Genomic DNA, 26,934 nt, shown 5'->3' on the forward strand with positions numbered 1-26,934 from the left:
AGTTGCATGGAACCATTATGATTCTTCAAAATCCTTCTTCACTTTTTGTGCTCTGCCTGTTGACCTTCTGTGAGGGAGAATAACCTTCTCTTTCTTTATCCTTTAGAGAATCTCAGGGCTGTGGCATTGACTCAGTGCCCCATCACATGGTGATTTTACAATGTCTTTCCTTTTGAGGAGGTGACAACTGGTATAGGTGTATCGGTTCTTGTGTTCTTTGTGATGTGTGCTGGAGGAGAGTGGTGGCAATCCTCTGCTCTGCAAAATTGAGGGAGGAAATGTTGTTCCGCAGCTATCAGAACTCAGCTTTAATCAGCAAATGTCTAAATCCCAGTTGCCCCGCTATTCCAAAAGCCTTTGAATTAGTATCACTTGCTTGAAGGGGATTTGTGCTGGAATGGGTGAGGCACCCTTGTTTCCCTAGCCCAACTCACTTTATAAAAGCTGACCTGTGCTTGTGGTTGTTTAGGATAGACCTCCCTCACAAGTTAGCTGCGTCCACACAGGTGTACCCTTGCATCTTTGTATGCCCCCCACTTCAAATGCACATGATGATTAGGAACAGGTACTGCTTAGTGGTGGCATGTTAACTTTGGGACCCTTCCTCACAATTATTCCCGCCTTCAATTTCACGTAAACCCATTTTTTGTTTATTCCCTTCTCCTAACTAGCTCTACATTGTAATTTTGATTTTAATATATGGTGGTTTTATTCCTTGATGATCTTTTAAGCATATGATTATTTGTGCTACTGCTTAGTTGTTTTTGTTATAACTGGTTTCATATCATAGATGTGTTTTATTTGTTCATGGTTTTAATCTGTCTCAGAAGCAGCTGAGAGAGTGTGGTCTAGAGTAAATTAAGTAAACTAAACAAACAGCCAGGAAATTTCAGTTTCTTTTTTAAAAGGGCGGGGGGAAGAAAGAAAAGCACCGCCCTGACTATTGTGGGCTCATTATATGGTACCAAAATTGGATGAAGTTATGACCTGTGAATTTGTATTGTAAACCACCCTGAAACAAAAGGGAGGGCAGAATAGAAATGTAATAAACAAACAAAGCTTAAGGGGGTGGCAGGTTACAGTGGATGAGCAATAGGGTTGTGAGTGCCCTGCATAGTGGACTAGATGACCCATGACTAGATGACCCATGAGGTCCCTTCCAACTCTGTTATTCTGTGATTCTATGAAACAAACAAAGTTTTATTTTCTTTTTTACACCCCACCATGTGTTCAATTGATTTTCCAGACAGTTTATAATTACAAATCATAAGGAATTCCTTTTACATAGAATCATCAAGTTCAGCCCTGGTTATTATTGAGATGAGAAACCACCAAGGAAGTCCAGGTTTGCAAACCACCTTTAGATCTGTAGCAAATTTACAGTCATCCTGATGCTGTGTACAGCTTTTTCTGCTCAAGCTGTTCCAAAGCTCATACGAGGGCCCCTTCTGCTTATTTCTGCCTCCCCTTCCCCATTAATTGACAGCCCTGTTTATCAATGGTATTCTCACCTTTCTACTCTGTGGTATGAAAAGACAGCCATTTGTTTCTTTTATTTATTAAGTTGCAGGAGACACCATTCAGATTTTTGGCCTTGGGCCCCAAAATGTTGTTAGTTGTCTTTGTAATGTAGGGATCCACTTTCCTATAGCTGCAAGAAAAATGTGCTATGGCTTGTGAATTGTTGATTGGATTGTAATGGAACTGTTCTATGAATTGTGAATTGTTGTTGGAAATGTCCTATAAGGCTTAGTAGAGCCTTTTCCCCCAACCTTACCTTTGGTATATTAATAGTATACCTGGATACTCTGATAAACAGCAGATCCTCATTGAGGCTTCTTCCTCTACTTGATCAATCACATAAACTCTGGCGCTTATTGGTGCAATTCTAAGCAGATTCATGGATATCAATAGACTTTGAAGGACAGGACTTTATTTAGGACTGCACCTTACATAATTTGATAAGCAGAAAAGCAGACCTAGATGGAGATGTGACAAACATATCTTTGTGTATATCTCTTATTGGATAAGTTTTCCAAATAGATTGGAACTCCTAAGAACTCAGACTTTATTTTATTCTCTTTATGCAAGATTTTGATAATTCCCTTTTTGCCAACATTGTGGTAAAAACCAATATATTATTGTATGAAGAACGAAGCCTAAAGCCTTCACTTGTTCTTTCATGAAAGGATATTCTATTCTGTCAGATGCCTTCTTGCCATTGTAGACATGATAAAGTAGACATAATGTAGACATAGGATAAATAAATGAGTTAATTGTGTTACTTCTTTAACGTTTTTCTTGCGTTATTCTCTATGACTGATGAGTGCATATGTTTGTGAATATGTATGTTTACCTATTTCTAATAGTAAACTGGCTGGCCAATGATTGGATGATGATAGCAGCAAAATTAGGTCACTCATAGGTAAGGTAAGAGACACTACTTACATTAGGGGTCTCCTCTGATATTCAGAGAAATATTAACTTGGAAATTGGGAAAATTAGACACTAAAATAATCAAATTTATCTTTTTTGAAATCACAGCAACAACTATTCAAATATAGAAATTAACAAAGAAAATCTCATATTAGATTATTGGATGTATAATCAAAAACAAAAGCATATACTATCAATTAAAATTGGTAAAGATAAATATGCAACCACTACAGAAGAGAAAGCAGGAGAGTTTCTCAATTATTAAACTGAGATATATAAGACATGAATCCTAAGAGAGAACATTAAGGACTATATAAATAAATGAGAAATTCTAGCTGCATCACAAGAACACAAGATGTCTGGTTTTAGAGCATTTGCTTTGCATGTAGAACTGGTGTTTAATTACGTCTTTTGCTTTTTGATAACCAAGATTCAGTAAAACTTGGGGGGAGAGGCCATACTGCTGGAGTTTGTCCTCAATTGTTATTTGCCAGGTTTCACAAGAATCATGTTTACAATACTCAGACCAGATTGAAATCATGTTTACAATACTCAGACCAGATTGAAAATGAGTTTTTACCAGTAGGTGGATGTGAGTAGCCACATGTGTTCTCAAGGAGATAAGCCTTGTGTCTAGTCTGAGAAGGGCATTCAACATACAAAAGTCTAAGGATTTCTCATAGGAACTTGGATTGTATCGCTTCCAGTAAGTTCCTTTCTTTATAAATAAAGAGCTGTGTACCATATAAGAGTTGGGTGATAACCTTTCCTTGGAAGACCTTAATTGTTGCAGGGATAAAAGAGGCCCTTTTTTGTGAAGCATGAGGATGATCTGTGGGCAGTCTAGGCACTCCAGTGCCCAAAATCATAGAATCATGTTTGATTTGCTTTTCCTTAATGTTTGGATAGTGCATTCATGAGGTTTCCTTTGGAGGATTTGCATCCAGCCAAGAATAAGTAATAGGGATGACAAATTACTGTGTTTGTAGTATTTGCTGAGATCACAGTGTTTTGGAGCTGATGCTTTAAGTGAAGTATTTTTGGCATCGATGATCCATTTTCTCAGACCAGACTAACCTTCTGTAGCTTGGAACAGGTTCTAAGTTGTTGTTGAGTTGCACAGGGATGTTAAGGTCCAGAGTCATTGGAAGATGGTCACTATCTTGTTGAGTTTCCTACTCAACAGTTTGGTGTAGTGGTTAGAAGTGCGGACTTCTAATCTGGCATGCTGCGTTTGATTCTGCACTCTCCCACATGCAGCCAGCTGGGTGACCTTGGGCTCTTGTCCTAGTAGCCATAACATTAGCATGCAGAGTGGGTAAGCTTTCTGTGCTGTCTGTTTTACCCCAATTTCTGCTGGTCTTTAGGGATAAGATTGTGCTGAGACCTAGTGTGGACTTCCTCCCTAAGGTGGTGTCTCATAGCTCTTCCAGTGTTTTTTTGAAATCCTGAAATCAATTTTGAAAGACATCTACACACTTAGAAGAGCAATCCCTTTTTTATTTAGACAGAGTCAAATCCTTCCATAAGGATAACAGTCTTTTCATTTGCTTTCATGGCCCTAATAATGTCCGTAAAGCTTCCTCACAGACAATATCCTGTTGGATTGTGTCTGCAATAAAACTTGCTTATGCTGTAGCAAAATTGGACTGTCCCCCAGGTTTGACAGCACATTCAACACGGGCCCAGTCATTGTCTGCAGTTTTTGTAACAGGTCTTCCAGTTCTGGACATCTGCAGAGCAGCCACAGATACCTTCTTGCAGTATTATTTCCTTGATATGGGTGCTACAAAGGAAACAACAGTGGGTAAAGCGGTCCTTCAGACAGTCCTCCACTCTTAGCCCACTCCTACCTCCTACGGTGAGTCATCTTGTTAATCTCCCATGTGGGAATGCGCAGATGCCAGAAAGATGAAAACAGGGTTGCACTTACCTGTAACTGCTGTTCATCAATTGGTCTTCTGTGCATTCACACAACCCTCCTTCCTATCCCTCAGTGGGCTGATAATGATTGTTGTTTTTCCACCAGCAGCAAAGGGGTCAGGACTGAGGGGAGAGTGCTAGTTCCTCCCATACCATGTGACTTTAGGTGGGAAAGTTCCTCTCTGATGGGTGGGGCTGGCACTCTGGGGAGTTTTTCTAGAAGTTTAGCTAGCAAGTTCTTTCTCTATAGCAGGCCTGTGACTTCACAGTATCTATATGTGAATGCACAGAAAACCAGTTGATTAACAGCGGTTAGAGGTAAGTGCAACCCTGTTTTATATCCAGAATTAAACATTGCTAATTTCAATGGTGCCGCTGGACATAAACTGTATTCTGTTCCTTCAGACCAACATGGCTATCGATTTGAATCTCTGATCTTACAATAACTGATAGAATTGAATGGTGTACTCAAAACGATATACACACACATTTATTCTGCATGACTTCAAGTGGGAATAAATTCCCAAAGCCCCGAATTGGAGCACTGTATAACAATTGAGGGGGTACTTTCAATTTAAAAATTTTCAACCTGGGAGGGTCACCAATCAATCTCTATTTATAAAATCTAAGCATGTGATCACCACTCTGGTGTAGTGTTTGGTGTAGTGGTTAGGAGTGCAGACTGGCATGCTGGGTTCGATTCTGCACTCCCCCACATGCAGCCAGCTGGGTGACCTTGGGTTCGCCATGGCACTGATAAAACTGTTCTGACTGAGCAGTGATATCAGGGCTCTCTCAGCCTCACCCACCTCACAGGGTGTCTGTTGTGGGGAGAGGAATGGGAAGGTGACTGTAAGCCACTTTGAGCCTCCTTCGGGTAGGGAAAAGCGGCATATAAGAACCAACTCTTCATTTTCTTCTTCTTCAGTTTTCTGGTTGGTGTGTTCAGTATGTGCTGGCTAAGAAGCTTATTGATAAAATACTACTACTATATACTTAAAAGAAGATTTAATGAATTTATCATATAGAACCAGAGCATCATCAGCATCATTTGTAGTTAAAAATATGCCCCCATCCCAAAAAAACCTTCCTCTGTTTCTAAAAATGAAGGATTTCCTATAGCCTGTTAGATTTTCCCAGTACCATTTTTAGTTGTACCAGGTCGCTAAATTTCAACAAAGAGGCATGGACAAGTATATATATATATATATATAATCGATACATAACCCTCTATGTCAAACACTCATTTCCTATTTTTTTTCTTGGAGGTGCAAATCAATTCAGAAATCACTGTCATTTGTAGGTTGATCCATAGACATGCCATGGTGATGATCTATTTCTTGGTGGAGCAGGTACTCAGCAAGAACAGAGTACAAATCAGAGAAGGTGGCATTCAACACAATATGGTTGGTATTGACATGACCGAAAAAAGAGCACAAGAAATTTGTCCTCTGCTGTTGGCAAGTGCTACCCTTTCAGGAAATGGGAATGGTTTATGTATAATCACAGGGTATCTCACAATTCTGGGAGATCTACAAACAATTAGTAGCAAGCCAAATTTCTGCTTGGGGAATAGAGCTGAAATGAATGTTACTGTGGGAGCAATACCAATATGGGAATGAAAAGGGGGCATCACAGGTTGTTGCTGCCCAAATCTGGAACCAGCCCAGCAAATAATGTTTTTTGAAATTATGTATGATATAATTGACAGTGTCTATTATAAGAGTGGATACAACCCAAACATAAGGTTTACTCATCATTATCCTAAATGAAGTGGAACAATGAAGATCTATTTCAGGTAATACATGAATACAAACTTTCCCAACTTTATACTTGGTTGGGATATACAAGCAAAATTTTGCTCTCTGCTGATGGTTCCTGCTGGGATACAGGAATCTGCAGGTGAGTGGGTCAAATTTGACATGTTATACATTGACATATATTTGATAAAGGTCAGAACAAAGCCAAACATAATGTGTGAAGTGACCCTAGCTGTAAACGAAGTGAAGATGGATTATTGAAGAGCATTTAGCCAGCAAAACTAAAAATCCCTTCTTCTGATCATGTGGGGATTTCATGGAATTACCTGCTGAAATTAAAATGTTTTAAGTATTTCACATTCTACAAGACTCTTGGTCAATGAAGGGAAACAAAAGGAATGAATGCCACTGTCACAGGGGGGAGACATGTGGCTGCAGTGCTGTCAAAATGGAAGAATGAGAACAAATAGAAAGAAATGGATATAGAACCATTTCATTTGAAACCGTTTCTCTACTTCAAAATTCCGTCACGAGGGGTCACTGTTGTCTAAGGAAATATTTAAGGATGACCGAAAACACAGAGCTCCTCCCTGGGAGTGACTGGAAAGCCTGCCTGCCTGATCCACAACAGGAATAAAATACAAAAGGGATGCAATACAGCAGGAGAAAATTCCACTGATTTTGGAAAGCCCAGCGTGGATGGAAAGGAGAGCCCTAAAAACAGCTGAGACCTCTGGGGCTTTGTGTGTGAGCTTGCCATGGTTGCTTGGCAGAAGGATGATGGGGCAAAGCGGCTGCTGCAGCTGATTCTCCTCCACACTGCCTGGGAGGTGGGGAGCGGCCAGCTCCATTATTCCGTGCAGGAGGAATCCCAGCACGGCACCTTTGTGGGCCGCATCGCTCAAGACCTGGGGCTGGAGGTGAGTGAGCTGGTGCCTCGCATGTTCCGGATGGTTTCCAAAGGACAGGAAGAGTATTTTCAGGTAAATGTGCAGAATGGGATTCTGTTTGTTAATTCCAGGATAGACAGGGAGGAGCTGTGTGCAGAGAACATGGACTGTGCCATTCACCTGGAGGTGATTGTGGATAACCCCTTGAGGGTCTTCCATGTGGAGGTGGAGATCAAGGACATAAATGACAATGCTCCTGTGTTTTCGGTACATGAACAAATTCTGGATATTGCAGAATCTAGGCTGCTAAGTTCTCGTTTCTTACTATCTAGTGCCTCTGATGCAGATATAGATACCAATGCCCTGATAAGCTACAAACTCAGCCTGAATGATTATTTTGTTCTTGAATCAGGAAGTGAAGAGGACCAGAGTAAATCTCCAGTACTTGTCTTAAAAGCAGCACTAGACAGGGAAAAAGCCCCTCTGCATCGTTTATTGCTCACGGCCACTGATGGCGGAAAGCCACAGCTCTCGGGCACAGTCCAGCTGGTGATCAATGTGGTGGATGCAAATGACAACCCCCCTGTCTTTAACCAGTCAGTTTACAGGGTGAAGTTGCAGGAAAATGCTGCCAATGGGACATTGGTTATTAAATTGAATGCTACTGATTTAGATGAAGGAATCAATAAAGAAATCACTTATTATTTTAGCAATAATGTCCCATCCAGTTTCACTAAGGTGTTTAGCATCAGTTCCAGTACTGGGGAACTTAGAGTGTTTGGTAGTGTGGATTTTGAGGCTGTTAATTTGTATAATCTTCAAGTTGTGGCAGAAGACAAAGGGAACCTTCCTTTGTCAGGACATTGCAAGGTTCGCATAGAAGTCCTGGACATGAATGACAATGCCCCAGAAGTGACAGTGTCCTCCTTGTCAGTGCCAGTGCCTGAGAACTCTCCACCAGGGACAGTGATAGCCCTCATCAGTATCTCAGACAGGGACTCTGGGCCTAATGGGCAAGTGACCTGCTCGATGCAGCCCTCTGGACTCCCTTTCAAGCTGACATCCACCTTCAAGAACTACTATTCACTGGTACTGGCTGAGCCACTGGACCGGGAGCAGGCAGCAAAGTATAGTTTGGTGGTGATAGCCCAAGACCAAGGGGACCCTCCACTGTCAGCCAATAGCCCCCTGGTAGTGCCAATCAGTGATGTGAATGACAATGCACCCACTTTTGCCCAGCCCTCCTACACCGTTTTTGTTAAGGAGAACAACCCACCTGGTGCTCACATCTTCACAGTGTCTGCTTCAGACCCAGATGTGGCTGAGAATGCCCTGGTCAGCTACTGGCTGGATGAGAAACTCTGGCCTCTGTCAAGCTACATCTCAGTGCATTCGGAGAGTGGGAAGCTGTATGCCCTGCAGCCCTTGGATTACGAGGAGGTGAAGCTGCTGGAGTTCCAGGTGAGGGCCAAGGATGCTGGGCTGCCCTCCTTGTGTGGCAATGTGACTGTGCAGGTCTTTGTGTTGGATGAGAATGATAATTCTCCTGTGGTGTCTAGTCCAGCTGAGGATGCCCCCACCCTGCTGAAAGTTCCTGTGGCAGCTGGCTATGTGGTGGGCAAGATCCATGCTCTGGATGCTGATTCAGGCTACAATGCCTGGCTTCGCTATGAACTGCATGATGCAACCAGCAGCCCATGGCGGGTGGGACTTTACAGTGGTGAGATCAGTACCACACATCCTCTGGAAGAGGCAGAGGGCAGCAACATCCAGAGTCTGCTGGTTCTGGTGAAGGATCATGGCAAGCCAGTACAGTCAACCACAGCCACCTTTAGTGTGTCACTGGTGGCCAGTGCCCAGGCTGCCCAGACTGATGCCCGCCTCTTTAGGACAGGGGGGAGCCCAAAGCCCCTGGCAGATACGGCCAACCTCTACCTGATCATCGCCATCTGCTCGGTGTCCAGCTTGTTCCTGCTGGTGATCCTTGTGTACGTGGCACTGCGATGCCAGAGCCAGTCCAAGGAGGCAATGATGTATGGCCCTGGCACAGCCACGCTGGTGTGTGCCAGTGAAGTGGGCAGCTGGTCGTATTCCAATCGTCACAGCCACATCCTGGCAGGTGTGAGTGGGGATGCTGGAGCCAAAAGCGACCTCATGGTGTTCAGCCCCAACATTCCTGTCTTGACGGAGAGTGGGAAGGAGCTGATCCCAAATGCTTCCGGGCAGGTGAGTTGCATGGAACCATTATGATTCTTGAAATTCCTTCTGGCTTCAGTCCATATGTTCTGCTTACAGCCCTTCTGTGTGGGAGAATAAGCTACTCCTCCAATATCCCTGACATTATCTGGGAGCCTTGGCTTTGATTCAGAGCCCAGTCACATGGTGGCTTCTGTTTGTACAATCTATTTTTCTTTTTGCAGAGTGGATGAATGCTGCTGCTATTGGTGTAGAGCAGGCTTTCTCAACTGGGGTTTCTTGACATCCTGTTTTTTTTTTATGGCCCTGGGAGTATTTCGGAAATGGCTGGCAGTTAATTAGTTTTTAAATATATTTAAAAAATTTGTTAAACATTTATCGGGTGATATGACCATGAGAGCCAGTTTAGTGTAGTTGTTAGGACTGCAGAGTTCTAATCTGGCATGCTGGGTTTGATTCTGCACTCCCCCACGTGCAGCCATTTGGGTAACCCAGGGCTCGCCATGGCACTAATAAAACTGTTCTGTCCAAGCAGTGATATCAGGGCTCTCTCAGCTCCACCTCCCTCACAGGGTGTCTGTTGTGGGGAGAGGAGAGGGAAGGCGACTGTAAACCTTCGGGTAGAGAAAATGGCATATAAGAACCAACTCTTCTTCTAAATCGACCCCCCAAACCATATTCTGCTCGATTGCACCACTTCTTGTGTTTCTTGACATGGTCTACTTAACAGCACCTTGACTTTGGAATTCTTTCCCTATAACTATGCTTACTTTTGGCTTTATTTGAACCCATACATTTAATTGATTTCCTTTCCCTAACCAGCTCTATGTTGTGATTTTGATCTTACTATTTGGTGTTTCTGCTGATTTTATTACTCACTGATCTATAGAAAACTTAATTATTTGTGCTGCTGCTTCATTATTATGATCTTGCTGATTTTATATCATACATGTGTTTTATTTTTCATGATTTTACTCAATCCCATAAGAGAATGGCCTAAATTAAATATGAAATGAAATACAATACAATAAACAAACAGGTAGGGAATCCCAGGTTTTTTTGTTTTTAAATAAGCCAACAAGAGCACATTTCTGGGTGATGCAGGCTCATTCTGTTTGATTTACTTCTGTAACCCTATCATGTGATCAATTAATTTTTAAGGCAATTTACAATAGATGTAGCAAAGAATTCCAGTTATAAAGAATTAGCAGAGTCAGCCCTTGGATAGGAAACCACCCAGGCAGTCCTGGATTGTTATACGGTGGCAGGCAATGGCAAACCATCTCTGTGTTTTGCCTTGAAAACCCCAGGCGGTCAGTGTACATTGGCTGCAAGAGTTTTTAACATTCAGGCATGATTGATCCCAGCACTGACCATACACCCACATGTTGGGCACATCACAGGCATGGTGTAATACAGCCTTTCTCCACTTTTTCACCATTGAGAAACCCTTGAAACATTCTTCAGGCTTCAAAAAACCACAAAAGTGGCACAATCGTGAAGAATATGGTTCGGAAGGATAGCTGTGTACATACCTACCTGGGGCCCCTCCCCATCCTTCCAGGCCTTTCATTGGCCATGGGGAGGGGTTGACCTGACCATAGATGGTCATATCACCCTATAAATGTTTAATGAATTTTAAACATAATTATTTCTACCCATCTAGGAAACCTTTCCAGGGCTGTCAAGAAATCCCAGGGTTTCAGGAAACCCTAGTTGAGAAACACTGGTGTAATGTAATTGCAAGAAAAAGTTTACTTTTGAGATGGATTGTGTTTAACATCCAATGTCTTCATTGGTTCTGAATAATAATAATACATGATACATAAAATCAAAGACAGAAAGCTCTGGATGTCATGGCAAAATTATTGTATTTCTGAGTTCTTTGGTTTAATCATTGCTTAGTAAGTATCATTATTGAATTTTTAATTGAATTTATTGCAATGGGTCTGTTATATACTATACAGAGTCTACTTATTGAGTTGATTGTGAGCATTGAATCTGAAACCACTCTGACTTCTTCATTGAAATCTGTTTATTATTATTTATTGAAGAACTGGAGTTTTTAGAGATTTTGACTACAATGGCAGTTCGTATTTTCTCTCTCTTTTTGATTTGCATGCTACATCTGACTAAAGAGATGAAGTGTCTTCAGCATGTATCTGAACTTCCTTATCTAATAACCTAATATTAATGAATAAACCTAATAACAATGGGGCAGATGAGGTGGTTCTGTTACCTAAAATGAACCTCTAACTATTGTTACTATCTAAAAACTAGTTCTCTAACTATTGTTACTATCTAAAAACTAGTTCTCTAACTATTGTTACTATCTAAACCCATCACCTAATAATTTTCCATCCAGTTCCAATGAGATTTATCGGTAGGGGATGATTTAAACCCAGGTGCTTTAAATCAGTGATTTAAATTATTTCTTAAAAGGACTAAGGTATAATTAATTTAAATCATTTTTGGGTGCATCTTATCTCAAAAGCCTTGCCAGCCTCACCCTGTGGTTTTATGTGGTAAGACTCTTTTTGTGATGATGAAGAACAGGGTTTGGGATTTACAGTGGAGTTACTGTACATAAATTGCACTACTGGAAACACCAAATGCAGAATTCTCATTGTCTCATCTAGTATGACTCTAAATATTTGAAGTGCTTTTTGATTTATGTATCTTTATAGCCATAATTTTGATGACAATTACTTCTTTGACTCAAATACTACAGATTATTGAGAATAAGCTTTAGTATATATAATTTTATTAAAGTTTTTTTGTTAGCAAAGACAGAATTTTAAAACAGACTAAGAAAAAAGAAAAGTTCATACAGATAAAGATATAGAGATTTATAGCAAGAATAGACTTAATGAACAATTATTATATAAATATAACCTGAATTTACCCATATTCTGTGTCTTACTAATTACTTTTACTTAACCATTTTCCTTCTGATTTATGTTTCTTTAGTCTAAAATAGGAAATAAAAAGGTAACTGAAATTGCCCCTATTAATATCTCTTAAACTATTGCTAAAAACTTTTAATTCACTATCCTTCACTATTTAAAAGGAAAAAAACTTCATACTTTATATGATCTCTATCAATATTCCGTCTTTTCCTCTTTATCCCTCTTTTTAAAACAAATCTTATAGATTCTAACCCATTAATCAATGTTTAGGTATTACGTCACTGTCCTCTATAATTTATAAATGCTGAATCTTTCATTTTTTATCAAAATTTGGGCCTTAAGTATTTTAATTCTTAGAGTACAATGCTCTATTATTTATGTTATATCTTCTTCATTTGTAATCCAAGTTTGGATTTTAAGTATCTTAATTCTTATGGTCTAGGCTTCTATGCTGTATACATTTTATGTCTTCTACAAGTTGAACAATATTTGTAATCTGAGTTTAGGTTTTAAACAATACCGTCCTTTGTATCATTCCAGTCTGATTTGAATCTTTATGGAAAATCTGTGGCTTCTTTTGTTATTTTATCCTGAATATTTAGCCGTTATTGGTGAAGTTTTCACCTAGCTTGCCCCATCAGAATGGCTTTCCCCCCAGCTTTTTCATAGGGCAGAAATATTCTTTCCCTTTCTGTAAGATCTTCTGGGGAATTTCTTTGAAGATGATCACCTCTATGCCATCATTCTTCATTTGGGTTTTGGAATTCTTAATTAATACTTGATCCATTGTTATCTCTTGAAAGGTTCTTCAGCTTGCCATATGTTGAATTTACCCTGTTAATTTTGTCAGACTCTTGCTTCTGAGTTTTTTTTTATGGCAATCCAAGAAAATGTTTTATGTATTTCACCACATTTAATCTGATATTTTCATTTAGGCCCTCTTTAACCCCATGCAATCTAAGACATTTCTCATTGATTTTTAATTGAAGCAATGCTGGGCTACTAAGACTTGATTGTATTTCTTGATTTAATGTTCAATTTAGTGTCCCAACATCTGGATTTTAATGTTGGCTTTTTGCATGTCATCTGATCATTTTTAATATTAATAAATATTAATACAAATTAATATATGTTTAAATATTATCTCCCAATGAATTAATTTCATCATGCATAACAGATTTTAATTATCTAAAATTCAATCTTAATTCTTGTATATTTAATTCTTAGAGCATTGTAAAAAGGTCACATTGTTTAAAAGGTCACATTTTTGTTCAGCTTTCTTAGTAGAGAAGGGAGGAGGGAAAACTTATATTTGCCATTTGTGGTCTGTTCTTAGAAGACAAGACTTAAAAGAAAAGGCAGGCATTTGTCATAGTACAGCAGAGGGGACGATTGGAATGCTGAAGCTTCACCAGATACTAGCTTATAAACGTGGCCTATGCCAGAATAAAATATTCCAGGATTCTCTCTAAACCAAGCAGGATGGTGTCTCCTTAGATCTCTCTTTTATCCAAAGAGATACATCATCTGGAAACTATGTTCAGCTGGCAAAACCTCTTACAACTGCTTTTTGCTAATGCAGAAGGCATCTGATGCTATAGTAACCAGAAGTGAAGTCAATAATTGAGAATAAGCTTAATTGTCAAAATATTATTTTATAATTCTTACACGGAAAATATATTAATAATATTTAATGAGAATATGAACAAAATGGAATTGTCCCATAAGGCTGAACAAAGTGTACAGTGCACCTGGACATTCTGAAAAACAGGAGATCTCTGTGTATGCCTCAAATATCCCCATTAAGGCTTCCTCCTCTCCTACTTTGTCAGTCACAAAGTCTGGTGCTTAACAGTGCAACCCTAAACAGGTCCCTTCTAAGTTCATGGAAACCAATTGACATTGAAGTATGAGACTCTGTTTAGAACTGCACCATATGTTACTTGACAAGCAGAAAGTGACAGTAGTGGATGGAGGTTTGAGAAACATGTCATTGTATCTCGGTTATTGGATCACTTTTCTCCAAAGAGGGCTCTAAACTCCTAAGAACCCAGGCTTTAACTGGTTCTCTTTATAGCCAGCAACACTTTTACATACAAGGTTTTGATCATTGTATGTGATTCCTCCCCCCATGAAGAACGAATGAAGAACGAATCCTAATGCCTTCATTGTTGCTTTCATAAAAAGTTATTCTATTCTGTCAAATGCCTTCTCACTGTTGCTAAAATGGTAGACATGACAAATTAGATATGATAAATATCTGAGATTATTGTTTCCTTATTGTTCTCCATCTTAGAACTCATGTCTTATATATTTCAGCCTAACATTTAAGAAATTTTTCTGTTTTCTCCTGTGGTGGTTGCATCTCTCTCTGTCTCTGTCTCTGTCTCTGTCTCTGTCTCTGTCTCTGTCTCTGTCTCTGTCCCTCCCTCCCTCCCTCCCTCCCTCCCTCCCTCCCTCCCTCCCTCCCTCCCTCTCCTCTCTCTCTCTCTCTCTCTCTCTCTCTCTCTCTCTCTCTCTCTCTCTCTCTCTCTCTCTCTATCTTTATATATATATATATATATATATATATATATATATATATATATATATATATATATATATATGGAAGGCTGAGTGTCAAAGAGTTGAGGCTTTTGAACTCTGGTGCTGGATAAGACTCTTGCAAGTCCCTTGGACTGCAAGGCGAACAAACCGGTCAGTCCTAGAGGTGATCAGCCCTGACTGTTCCTTAGAAGGCCAGATCCTAAAGATGAAACTCAAATATGAAACTCATGAGAAGGAAGGACTCGCTGGAGAAGAGCCTCATGATGGGAGCGATTGAGGGCAATAGAAGAAGGGAACGACAGAGAATAAGGTGGCTGGATGGAGTTACTGAAGCAGTTGGTGCAAACTTAAATGGACTTCGAGGAATGGTAGAGGACAGGAAGGCCTGGAGGATCATTGTCCATGGGGTCGCGATGGGTCGGAAATGACTTCGCACCTAATAACAACTATTTCTGTGTGTGTGTGTAAACATAATATAAGAAAAATACATTAACCTCCAAACCATTTAATTATTTGTTATAGATAAATATCACTCCTCGAAAACAAATAGATAACATTTATGCAATTTAAACAATATAAATGGTAGAAGACAAAATCAAATTTTAGGACATTAGTAGCTGGGAACTTGCAAGGAATCATAGAAGAGAATAGGGCAATAGAAGAAGGGGACGACAGAGAATGAGGTGGCTGGATGGAGTCACTGAAGCAGTTGGTGCAAACTTAAATTAGATAAATTTGAAAGAGAGGTAAATATGCAACCACCACAGGAGAACACAGAATAATTTCTTATATATATTTGTACTTGGGTCATACAGCTAATAATCTTGCAAGATATATTATTGGCTCATTTCTGTATTTGAATAGCTGTTGCTCAGATTATTTGTGGTTTTATAAATTCTATTTTAAATTTATTATTTCATAAATTCATACTTTTCTGTATATTGGGGGGGGGGTCCCCTAACATAGTGACCCTAAGCTTGTCTATTGATTGCCTGATTTTTCTGTCTTCATCATCCAATCAGGACACATCCAGTGTCCATATTCACAAACACACACATAAGTCACAGCAAACAATGAATGAAATATGTTAAGCAAGTAACAATTCATCTCAGATATTTATCATATCTTTGTTACGCCTAACATGTTCTCAACAGTAAGAAGACATATATATATAACTATATATAACTATAACTATATAACTATATAAAACTATATATATAGTGCTATATATAGCTATATATATATAACTATGTATATATGTGTGTGTGTGTGTGTATATCACACACACACACACACACATATATGTATATATATGTGTGTGTATAACTATATATATAACTATATATATAACTATATATAAAACTATATATAGCGCTATATATAGCGCTATATATAGCGCTATATATAGCTATATATGTATATGTGTCTGTCTGTCTGTCTACCTACCTACCTACCTACCTACCTACCTACCTATCTACCTACCTCCTTCTTGCTGTTGAGAACATGTTAGGCGTAACAACTATATATATAACTATATGACTATATATATAACTATATATATAACTATATTTATATATAACTATATATATATATATATAACTATATATAGCACTATATATAGCGCTATATATAGCTGTATATGTATATGTATATGTGTCTGTCTATCTACCTACCTACCTACCTACCTACCTCCTTCTTGCTGTTGAGAACATGTTAGGCGTAACAAAGATGATAGATATCTGAGATTAATTGTTAACATTTTTCATACATTGTCTGCTGTGACTTATGTGCGTTTTTGTGAATATGTATATATTCCTATCTCAAATAGTAAACTGGATGTTGGACTGTACACCGGAAATATATAATAAACACTGTAAGGAACAACGCTCAGGCTGTTGCCCGCTTCTTTTACACCAAGGGTAACTAATTTGTACTAGCAGCTCTCAAAGTTTTTAAAGCTAAGCCATGCTCTCAGCTCCTCTATGGAATCCCTTTATGGATAAGTGCTTTCAACAATGCAGTTGAAAGCATTCAATCCTCCTTTTTGCAAAGCATTCTGGGCATCACTAATTGTGTACCGTACGCTGCTCTCTGTTTGGAAATAAACCTAAGACTGTTGGGAGACCAAGGCTTGGCTGCTTACTATTATGTTTTGGCTGTTTTTAGTCTTTAATTCTGAATCCACCACCTTTACTTCTCTATGGCCCATTATGCATGGATTGGAAGGCGTTCGGGGGGGAATGGCGGCAGCTAATATCACCAATTATGCACACTGCAGGCGGCAACCGGGTGCAGAGTCAAAGTATGCCGCTGAAAAAGCCGCGTTAGTAAGACGCGGAAGAAAGTGGAGCTTCCCGGGACCAGGGCGCAACCAGAAGCGGCTCTGGATTAGCTGCGTGCATAATCGGATACTTTGGGCTTTGCCGTCATTGCGTTCCGTCCCATGCAAAAGAGGTTTGCTTTCTTCCTCCTCCGCGTTCTCCATGTCGCCATTTCAGTGGCCATGCATAATAGGCCTATGCTGCCAGAACTACAGACTTCCAACTGGTTTAATTATATTGAGCGAAAAATCCAAATGCTTGGCATCTCTTTAGATTCACTGGCCTTAGCACCTGCAACATCAATATATAAAACTATAAAAACGCAGAATATTAGATGTTGAATTTCAAATGATTTTCAAATGAATTTCAAATTTCAAATTACCACCATCTGATAATTTATCATTCTATTTCTCTCATCTTGTTATTCCCCAACAACTCAGGGCTTTTATGCTTTCCAGGTTTAACATCTTCCCATCAGCAGTTATGGCGGGGAGATTTTAGAAGATTCCTTACATACAGAGACACTGCCCATATAAACAAGGTTCTATAGAAACCATACAGCACGTTTTTCTTTATTGCCCCATATACAATGCCATTTGGGCTAAAGCTCTAGACTCACGGTACAGTTCCTTCTCTCTAATCAGTATCCAGATACAATTGATAAAGTGGCTAAATTCCTACAAATGGCAATTAAGCTGCGTGAACTTAGCAACTAACTGACTGTTAGCAAAGAAGTGGGGACTGCAGCAAAGAAATTAAAAGACGCTTGCTCCTGGGGAGGAAAGGTATGGGAAATGTAGACAGCATCCTAAAAAGCAGAGACATCACCCTGCCAACGAAAGTGCATCTAGTCAAGGCGATGGTCTTCCCAGTTGCAATGTGAAAGTTGGACCATAAGGAAGGCCAAGCATCAAATAATTGAAGCTTTTGAACTCTTGCAAGTCCTTTGGCCTGCAAGGCAAACAAACCAGTCAGTCCTAGAGGAGATCAGCCTTGACTGCTCCTTAGAAGGCCAGATCCTGAAGATGAAACTGAAATACTTTGGCCACCTCATGAGAAGGAAGGACTCGCTGGAGAAGAGCCTCATGATGGGAGCGATTGAGGGCAAAAGAAGAAGGGAACGACAGAGAATAAGGTGGCTGGATGGAGTTACTGAAGCAGTTGGTGCAAACTTAAATGGACTTCGAGGAATGGTAGAGGACAGGAAGGCCTGGAGGATCATTGTCCATGGGGTCGCGATGGGTCGGAAATGACTTTGCACCTAATAACAACTATTTCTGTGTGTGTGTGTAAACATAATATAAGAAAAATACATTAACCTCCAAACCATTTAATTATTTGTTATAGATAAATATCACTCCTCGAAAACAAATAGATAACATTTATGCAATTTAAACAATATAAATGGTAGAAGACAAAATCAAATTTTAGGATATTAGTAGCTGGGAACTTGCAAGGAATCATAGAAGAGAAAATAAATTTGCATGTCACAATTGCCCTCTCTAGGATTCTGCAAGTTTCATCTTCCATGTTTCTGAAGTATTTTGAATCTTCTCAGTGTTATTTCTGAGTGAGGTAATGTTTCTTTTGGTTAATTTCTGGCACCATATTTTTCTGCATAGCTGTAAAATCCCTCAAGTATGTTGAGACACCTGTTGCCCTTGTTATCATAACAGGAATAAGTATTACATATATATTGGCCCCGTGGGAGCTTTCAGCTTTCCGCTGGGCCTGTAAGACGGACCTCTTCCGCCAGGCTTATGGTTGAGGTTGACGTGCTGAGGAAGATCTGGACCCCCCTCTTGGGCAGATTTGATTCGATCTGGAACCCCTCTGTCCACCCCCAGAGATGTTATTAGATGGGAGTTGGATGTTTTTACCATTGTATATCTTGGATTTGCTATGTAAGGACTATAATATATATTTTTGGACTTTTACGGGGATTTTTATTGAGGTGATTTTATTGTTTTATCTTACATGTTGTAAACCGCCATGAGCCAGAATTTCTGAGAATGGCGGTGTGTAAATCAAATTATAAAAAAAAACAAATAAAGCCACTTTAAGTACTCAGTAATGTGACAGGATGGAACCCCACAAGGAATATAAAAAACAATGATAATGAATTTGAAAATCAAATCCTGCTGCCTCCTAAAATCTCCTGCTTCAGGTTCTTCCATGCACCTTGAAGCTTGAGCAGGCTGAGCTCTACTTCCCACAGCCCTTTCCCCTTTAAATCAAGGTCAGCTTCTCTCAAAGTTCCCCCCTTTCTAGAGCATTTTTAGTCTTCATATGTCCCCCGAAAAGCACTTCACTCAGCAAATTCTAATTTCCTGGTGACCCCTGGCCCCAGAGAGGTGTGCTCGGCCTTCACCTGAGCCAGGAATTTTTTGATCCTATGTCCAGCTTGGTGGAATCATCTGCCAGCAGAGATGCAGGCCCTTGTGGAGCTACGTGCGTTCCTAAGGGCCTGCAAAATGGCGCTCTTTCACCAGGCATTTGGTTGAGGACAAGACCACCATTACCATCTAAATGCTGCCCCTCCTCACCTGATCCCTACTCCTGTCACCTTGTACCTGGTTGACACTTATCCAGCATGCCACTTATCTAGTTGGGAAGATACCTGATGGAGCACATTTTTGATTGTTTAATTTAACATTTTAGACTGATGAATTTTTATCATTTACTGTATTTTTAACTGCCAGGCCACTTGGAGAGGTGTAGCCTATAAGCCTATAAACAAGCAAGATAATTAATTAATTTCCAGCATGCATTTTTCATATTTGGGAACTTTCCTATGTATGTAGAGAACCGTGCTCTGGCTGCATGTTTGTTTGTGGGTCCCATTGTGTGCTTTCATAATCCACATGGAGTTCAGTCAGTTAATTGTGAGATATAACACTGAATACCTCTAAGCAATCACACGTGAGGACAATTTAGAAGTCCCACCCTGTGAAATTCTCCTTCTATGAGTTCCTAAGCTCTCAGATGTCTGAGCAGAAATTATTCTCACCCCTTTCCCAGAAACCAACAGCAGCTCTCATATTGTTAGTCAAACTCCATTTTTTCCTAGGCATTTTAATGGGAAGGGGTGCCTCTATGTAGGGTGGTACTGCAAATCTCACTTTTATTATTTTAACATCTTTTTTATTGTTTTAAGAGAGCTAGTTGACCCTGAAATATTTAAGGTGATGCATTTTAAATTATGTATTTATTTCATTTACATAATTTATACATCACCTTTCTACCCTCATCAGAGCCACCAATTCATCACCTTTGATGAGAGCACTGAATTGTACCAAAAATATAAAAGAAAGACTTCCTTTTTGCTCTTTTCTACCAACTCTCTTCTTATTCTCAAGAAACAATGCAATTTCACATGCAATATTTGTTACATGGTTAATCTCACACTTTTACTTAGCATTTAATCAGTGCTTATAAGGGTTTAAATCACTTTGCATATCTTACTCCATAGTTCTTGCAACACCCATATGTGCCACTGAGTATCTGTGGGTAAGCGATTGGTCGTACAAGGTTCAAAGTTACTTCAAGCAGACACGCAAGACATAGAAATTGCAGGCTCCTGTAACCTTAATTTATCTTGGGACTGTGCAGAGAAGGGAGACAGGTTTAATCTCTGCTGGGTTTCACTATTCCAAACTGTTTTCCCCACTGCTGTTAGCATTTTAAAGGAAAAGATACATAGGGTCTCCTGGGTAGACCCCCTCTTACCTGTGGGTGGCCCCATTAAATGGGAGCCATTAAATGGGAGTGGCGGGCAATAAATCAAATAAATAATAATAAATTTCACTAAAGATCATACAACAAACAACAACAGCAGCAACAACAACAACATATTTTAAGCATGCCCTTCCTTAAAGGCTCAGGGTGGATAACAACATCTATAAAAACAGTAAAATAGCAATAATTGATACATTAAAGTATTATTTCTGTAGCAAAGGAGTATAGACAAATAGATGTACAATAGCATGTATATAAACCCCCACTATGAAAATCTGCAAATATCCTTTTTTTCTTGGAGCTGCAAATCATTTGAGAAATCATTGCCATTTGTCAGTTGTCCCATAGACATGAGTGGCATGGCAATGATCTATTTCTTGTTGGGGCAGGTACTCAAAAGGAACGGAGCACAACTCAGGGAAGGTAGAACTCAACGCAATACGGTTGGTGTTGACATGACCAAAAAGGAGCACAAGGATGTTGCCCTCTGCTGCTGGCAGGTACTTTCCTAGCAGGAAATGGAAGTGGACTACTGGGGCAATCTCCCATTTCCAGAAGCAAGCCAGGCTTGTACTTGGGAATGGAAGAGGAGTAAATGATACTGCAGAAGTGGTCCCAGTAGGGGACTGAATGGGGGCACTATGGGCTGCTGCCTCCCAGCCCTGGAGCTAGCCATGCAAAGAATGTATTCTGAAATTATATATGATAATAATAATTGAGAGTGTCCAATGACAGAGAAGGTACAACTGCAACATACCGTTGACTCATCATTATCACCAAAGAAGGGGGGAGGGGAATAAAAGGCTGTTTCAGGAGGAGTAGGTTTGGTTTTAATGCCTCCCACTTTTTTCTATCTTAAGGAGTCTCAAAGCAGTTTACAAACACCTTCCCTTCCTCCCCCCACAACAGGCATCCTGTGAGGCAGGTGGGGCTGAGTTCTGAGAGTACCATGACTGGCCCAAGGCCACCCAGTAGGCTTCATATGAAGGAGTGGGAATCAAACCTGCTGATAACCACTGCACCATACTGGCTTTCAGGCATTATATGACTACAAGCTCACACAAATTTACTCTTGGTTGAGATATTAAGCAAAATTTGGATCCCTGGTGAGTGTGCCTCGTAGGACACAGTAATTTGCAGATGTATGGGTCACATTCACACGTAATATGTGAACATTTGGTGGAATCTGAAAACAAAGCAAAACATAATGTGTGAAATGGCCAAGTTGTAAAAGAAGCTAAGATGAATTGATGAAGAATAGAGTCCAGTAGCCAACAAAGACCAACAAAGATTTATTCAAGGCATGAGCTTTCAAGTGCAAGCACTTGTCATCAGACTAAGAACTGACCATCATAGCAGTAGGACTATATAAGCAAAAGTTAATCTGGACTCTGATTTTATTGTGCTACTTCAGACCAACACGGCTACTCAGAAAAATAAAAAACCATGGCCTATGATGATGTCCATGGAAACCCCTGCTGGAATAAAATGCTGTACGTTATTTCAAGTGCCACAAGGCTCCTATTCATTGTAGGTTTTTAAAAAGGGAATAAACGTAGCTCTCAATGAGGGAAACATGGATGCAATGCTTTCAAAGTAGGCATGTGAAAACAAATAGAAAGGAAAAGTTAGAACAATTTCATCTGAAACTGTTTCTCCATTTCTAAATTCCGTCACGAGAGGTCACTGTTGTCTAAGGGAAAATTTAAGGACGACTGAAAACACAGAGCTCCTCCCTGGGAGTGACAGGAAAGCCTGCCTTTCTGATCCACAACAGGAATAAAGCGCACAAGGGATGCAACGCAGCAGGAGAAAATTCCACTGATTTTGGAAAGGCCAGTGTGGATGAGAAGAGCCCTAAAAACAGCTGAGACTGCTGGGGTTTCGTGAGCTTGCCATGGTTGCTTGGCAGAAGGATGATGGGGCGAAGCGGCTGCTGCAGCTGATTCTCCTCCACACTGCCTGGGAGGTGGGGAGCGGCCAGCTCCATTATTCTGTGCTGGAGGAATCCCAGCACGGCACCTTTGTGGGCCGCATCGCTCAAGACCTGGGGCTGGAGGTGAGTGAGCTGGTGCCTCGCATGTTCCGGATGGTTTCCAAAGGACAGGAAGAGTATTTTCAGGTAAATGTGCAGAATGGGATTCTGTTTGTTAATTCCAGGATAGACAGGGAGGAGCTGTGTGCCAGGAATACGGATTGTGCCATTCACCTGGAGGTGATTGTGGATACACCCTTGAGGGTCTTCCATGTGGAGGTGGAGATCAAAGACATAAATGACAATGCTCCTGCATTCTCAGTACATGAACAGATTCTGGCCATTGCAGAAACTAGGGTGGCAGGATCTCATTTCTTACTTGCGGGTGCCTCAGATGCAGATACAGATGCCAATGCCCTGATAAAATACAAACTTAGCCCAAATGATTATTTTGTTCTTGATTCAGGAAGTGAAGAGGACCAGAGTAAATCTCCAGTACTTGTATTAAAGGCAGCACTAGACAGGGAAAAAGCCCCTCTGCATCGTTTATTGCTCACGGCCACTGATGGGGGAAAGCCACAGCTCTCGGGCACAGTCCAGCTGGTGATCAATGTGGTGGATGCAAATGACAACCCCCCTGTCTTTAACCAGTCAGTTTACAGGGTGAAGTTGCAGGAAAATGCAGCCAATGGGACATTGGTTATTAAACTGAATGCTACTGATTTAGATGAAGGAATCAATAAAGAAATCTCTTATATTTTTAGTAATAATGTCCCATCAAGTTTTACTAAGGTATTTCGTATAAATTCCAACACTGGGGAACTTAGAGTGTTTGGCAAAGTAGATTTTGAAGATATTAATTTATATGATCTCCAAGTTGTGGCAGAAGACAAAGGAAACCCTCCTTTGTCTGGACATTGCAAGGTGCATGTTGAAGTCCTGGACATGAATGACAATGCCCCAGAAGTGACGGTGTCTTCCTTGTCAGTGCCGGTGCCTGAGAACTCTCCACCAGGGACTGTGGTGGCCCTTATCAGTATCTCAGACAGGGACTCTGGGGTCAATGGACAAGTGACCTGCTTGATGCAGCCCTCTGGACTCCCTTTCAAGCTGACATCCACTTTTAAGAATTACTATTCACTGGTACTGGCTGAGCCACTGGATCGGGAGCAGGTGGCTGAGTATAGTATGATGTTGACAGCACAAGACCAAGGGGACCCTCCACTGTCAGCCAGCAGCAGTCTGGAAGTACCAATCAGTGATGTGAATGACAATGCACCCACTTTTGCACAGCCCTCTTACACAGTGTTCGTGAAAGAGAACAACCCGCCTGGTGCTCACATCTTCACAGTGTCTGCTTATGACCCAGATGTGGCTGAGAATGCCCTGGTCAGCTACTGGTTGGATGAGAAGCTCTGGCCACTGTCAAGCTACATCTCGGTGCATTCGGAGAGTGGGAAACTGTATGCCCTGCAGCCCTTGGATTACGAGGAGGTGAAACTTCTGGAGTTCCAGGTGAGGGCCAAGGATGCTGGGCTGCCCTCCTTGTGTGGCAACGTGACTATCCAAGTTTTTGTGTTAGATGAAAATGACAATTCACCTGCAGTGTCTGGTCCAACTCAGGATATGCCCATTCTGCTGAAGGTACCTGTGTCAGCTGGGCAGATGGTGGGCAAGATCCATGCCCTGGATGCTGATTCAGGCTACAATGCCTGGCTTCACTATGAATTACATGATGCAACCAGCAGCCCATGGCGAGTGGGTCTTTACAGTGGCGAGATCAGTACCACACGTCCTTTGGAAGAGGCAGAGAGCAGCAACATCCAGAGTCTGCTGGTTCTGGTGAAGGATCATGGCAAGCCAGTGCAGTCAACCACAGCCACCTTTAGTGTGTCACTGGTGGCCAGTGCCCAGGCTGCCCAGAGTGATGCCCGCCTCTCTAGAACAGGGGGGAGCACAAAGCCCCTAGCAGACACTGCCAACCTGTATCTGATCATCGCCATCTGCTCAGTGTCCAGCTTGTTCCTGCTGGTGATCCTCGTCTATGTGGCACTGCGATGCCAGAGCCAGGCCAAGGAGGCGATGATGTATGGCCCTGGCACAGCCACGCTGGTGTGTGCCAGTGAAGTGGGCAGCTGGTCGTATTCCAATCGCCACAGCCACATCCTGGCAGGTGTGAGTGGAGATGCTGGTGCCAAAAGTGACCTCATGGTTTTCAGCCCCAACATTCCTATCTTGGCTGAGAATGGGAAGGAACTGATCCCAAATGTTGCTGGACCGGTGAGTTGTATGGAATCATTACGGTTCTTAAAAGTGAAAATTAAATTATTTGTACTGCTATTTTTGTTGTTTATTGCTGATTTTATTTGTTCATGGTTGTAAACTTTCTCATAAGCAGGTTAAAGAGTATGGTGTAAACGAAATATACAGTGAAGTAAAATCAGGAAACAGGCATGGAATTCCTTCCCTATCGCCTTTAAAAAGAAAATAGAGCAACATGAACACACCCAAGGGCATTATGGACTCATTCTGCTTTATTCCCTTGTTTGCTCCCTATCATGTGATCAACTGATTTTCAAGTCAGTTTACAGTTCCAAATTGCAAAGAATTCCAATTACTAAGAGTCATCTGTTGTAGATTTATACAAGTATTTATACAAGTATGATGACGCTGTAAATGAATCCAACCATTGATTTTCATCTCAAGGTCTAAGATCCAGACCAGTAATATTTAATTAGGCAAATCAGTTATCAGTGATTTAATCAATTTCTTGTTTTACTGAAATTCCTGGATAATTTATAAATCAAAATAAATATATCACAATATAGGTAATTCGTATTTCCTGTTGAAAAAAATATTTAACAGACAGAGGTAACAGAACAAATAATGTAATTTATGGAAGATAATTTTAAGTTTTTGCTGAGAAAAACCTCATAGATATTTTTGACTGTAACCAACAATGAATTCTTAACTCTGGTTTACAAAAATGGTATTCTTAAAATATATATAGTTATAAAACAACTATATATATTTAAATAATATATATTTTTTGTAATTTGTAATAAGCTCTGACCTTGATGGGCCAGACTATTTCAGTCGTGGCAGCTAAGCAGTGGCGGCCCTATTTGGTCCTTGGATGGAAGACCACCAAGGATGTCTAGGAATGATACCCAGGCCTAGTCTGCAAACAGAGGATAATGCTCTTACAATGTGCTTTGGCAGCTGGATTTTCCTGTGCAGAACAGGAAAATCTACTTCTAAAGTGCATCGAAAGTGCATTATCTATTGTGTGCAGAATAGGCCCCAGAATCAGAGAATGGCAAACCACCTCCGAACATCTCTTGTCTTGAAAATCTACATTGCTGTTACAAGTCAGCTGCCATTTGGTGGCCCTTTCCACCACCAGTTAAGTTTTATGACACGATTCATTATGGAATGAACCTTAACACTCATGCAGAAGCGTCTTTGCATCGTGTTGGGAACATTATGGACATGTTTTCACGTAATGGCAAGAAACTGTTTTCCGATAGATTATGTGTAACTTCAAATTTCTTTGTTGGTTCTGAAAAATAATACATAAAACCACAAGGCAGAATGTCATGGCTATATAAATGAAAGGGTTGCTGAGTTCTTTGGTTTAATAATTGCTTAGTTAATATAATAATTGAAAAGTTTGTACTCAAATACATCTGATACAGAATATATTATACAGAATAATTGGATTCGTGTCTAGTGGGCAAATATGTAGCACTGGGGTGGCTTGGTCCTCTCACATGAACTCTCTTGAGTAGTTGTTCTATAAGCGCTTTTTTCACCTGAGCCTGCAGTCACAGAATTTCCACTTCAGAGCTGGCTACTGCAGTGTGCTGTATCTATGATGGCCTATTTTGCTTTTGAGTCAAAAAGAATGTTGAAATCTACATGGGGGCGGGGGGCGGGGGGAATATGGGCATAGATATGCCAGCCTCCGGGTGGAATCTTTGGACTTCCCAGAATTTCAGCTCACCCCCAGACGACAGAGATCAGTTCTCCTGGAGAAAATGGATACTTTAGAGAGTGGACTCTGTGGCATTGTACCCACTAAAATCCCTCTCTTCCCCAGGTTCCATCTCTGTCTACAAATCTCTAGAAGTTTTCCAACTTGGATCTGGTTACCTTATATGGGCATGATCCATCCTAGTATGGAAACAGCGCCCTATACAGATGGGCCATAAAGCATAAGATAAGGCTGAGTAGTGT

At 40.6% G+C, this 26,934-nt stretch overlaps 1 protein-coding gene across 4 annotated transcripts in view; it reads left to right on the forward strand.

Annotated features, from left to right (window-relative positions):
- LOC143823922 (protocadherin alpha-C2-like) overlaps positions 1 to 26,934 on the forward strand; it is a 258,537-nt gene that overhangs the window by 69,473 nt on the left and 162,130 nt on the right. The window contains exon 1 of one of the 4 annotated variants that reach the window (XM_077310665.1): positions 7,048 to 9,235. The exons of the other annotated variants lie outside the window; for them this stretch is intronic. Within the exon in view, the coding sequence (XP_077166780.1) occupies positions 7,061 to 9,235 (2,175 nt within the window). The 5' untranslated portion in view covers positions 7,048 to 7,060. Of the gene's footprint in view, positions 1 to 7,047; positions 9,236 to 26,934 lie in introns of those variants that run through there. 4 annotated transcript variants of the gene reach the window in all.

The sequence above is a fragment of the Paroedura picta genome, chromosome 14 (assembly GCF_049243985.1).
Source record: "Paroedura picta isolate Pp20150507F chromosome 14, Ppicta_v3.0, whole genome shotgun sequence".
NCBI classification, from domain to species: Eukaryota; Metazoa; Chordata; class Lepidosauria; order Squamata; family Gekkonidae; genus Paroedura; species Paroedura picta.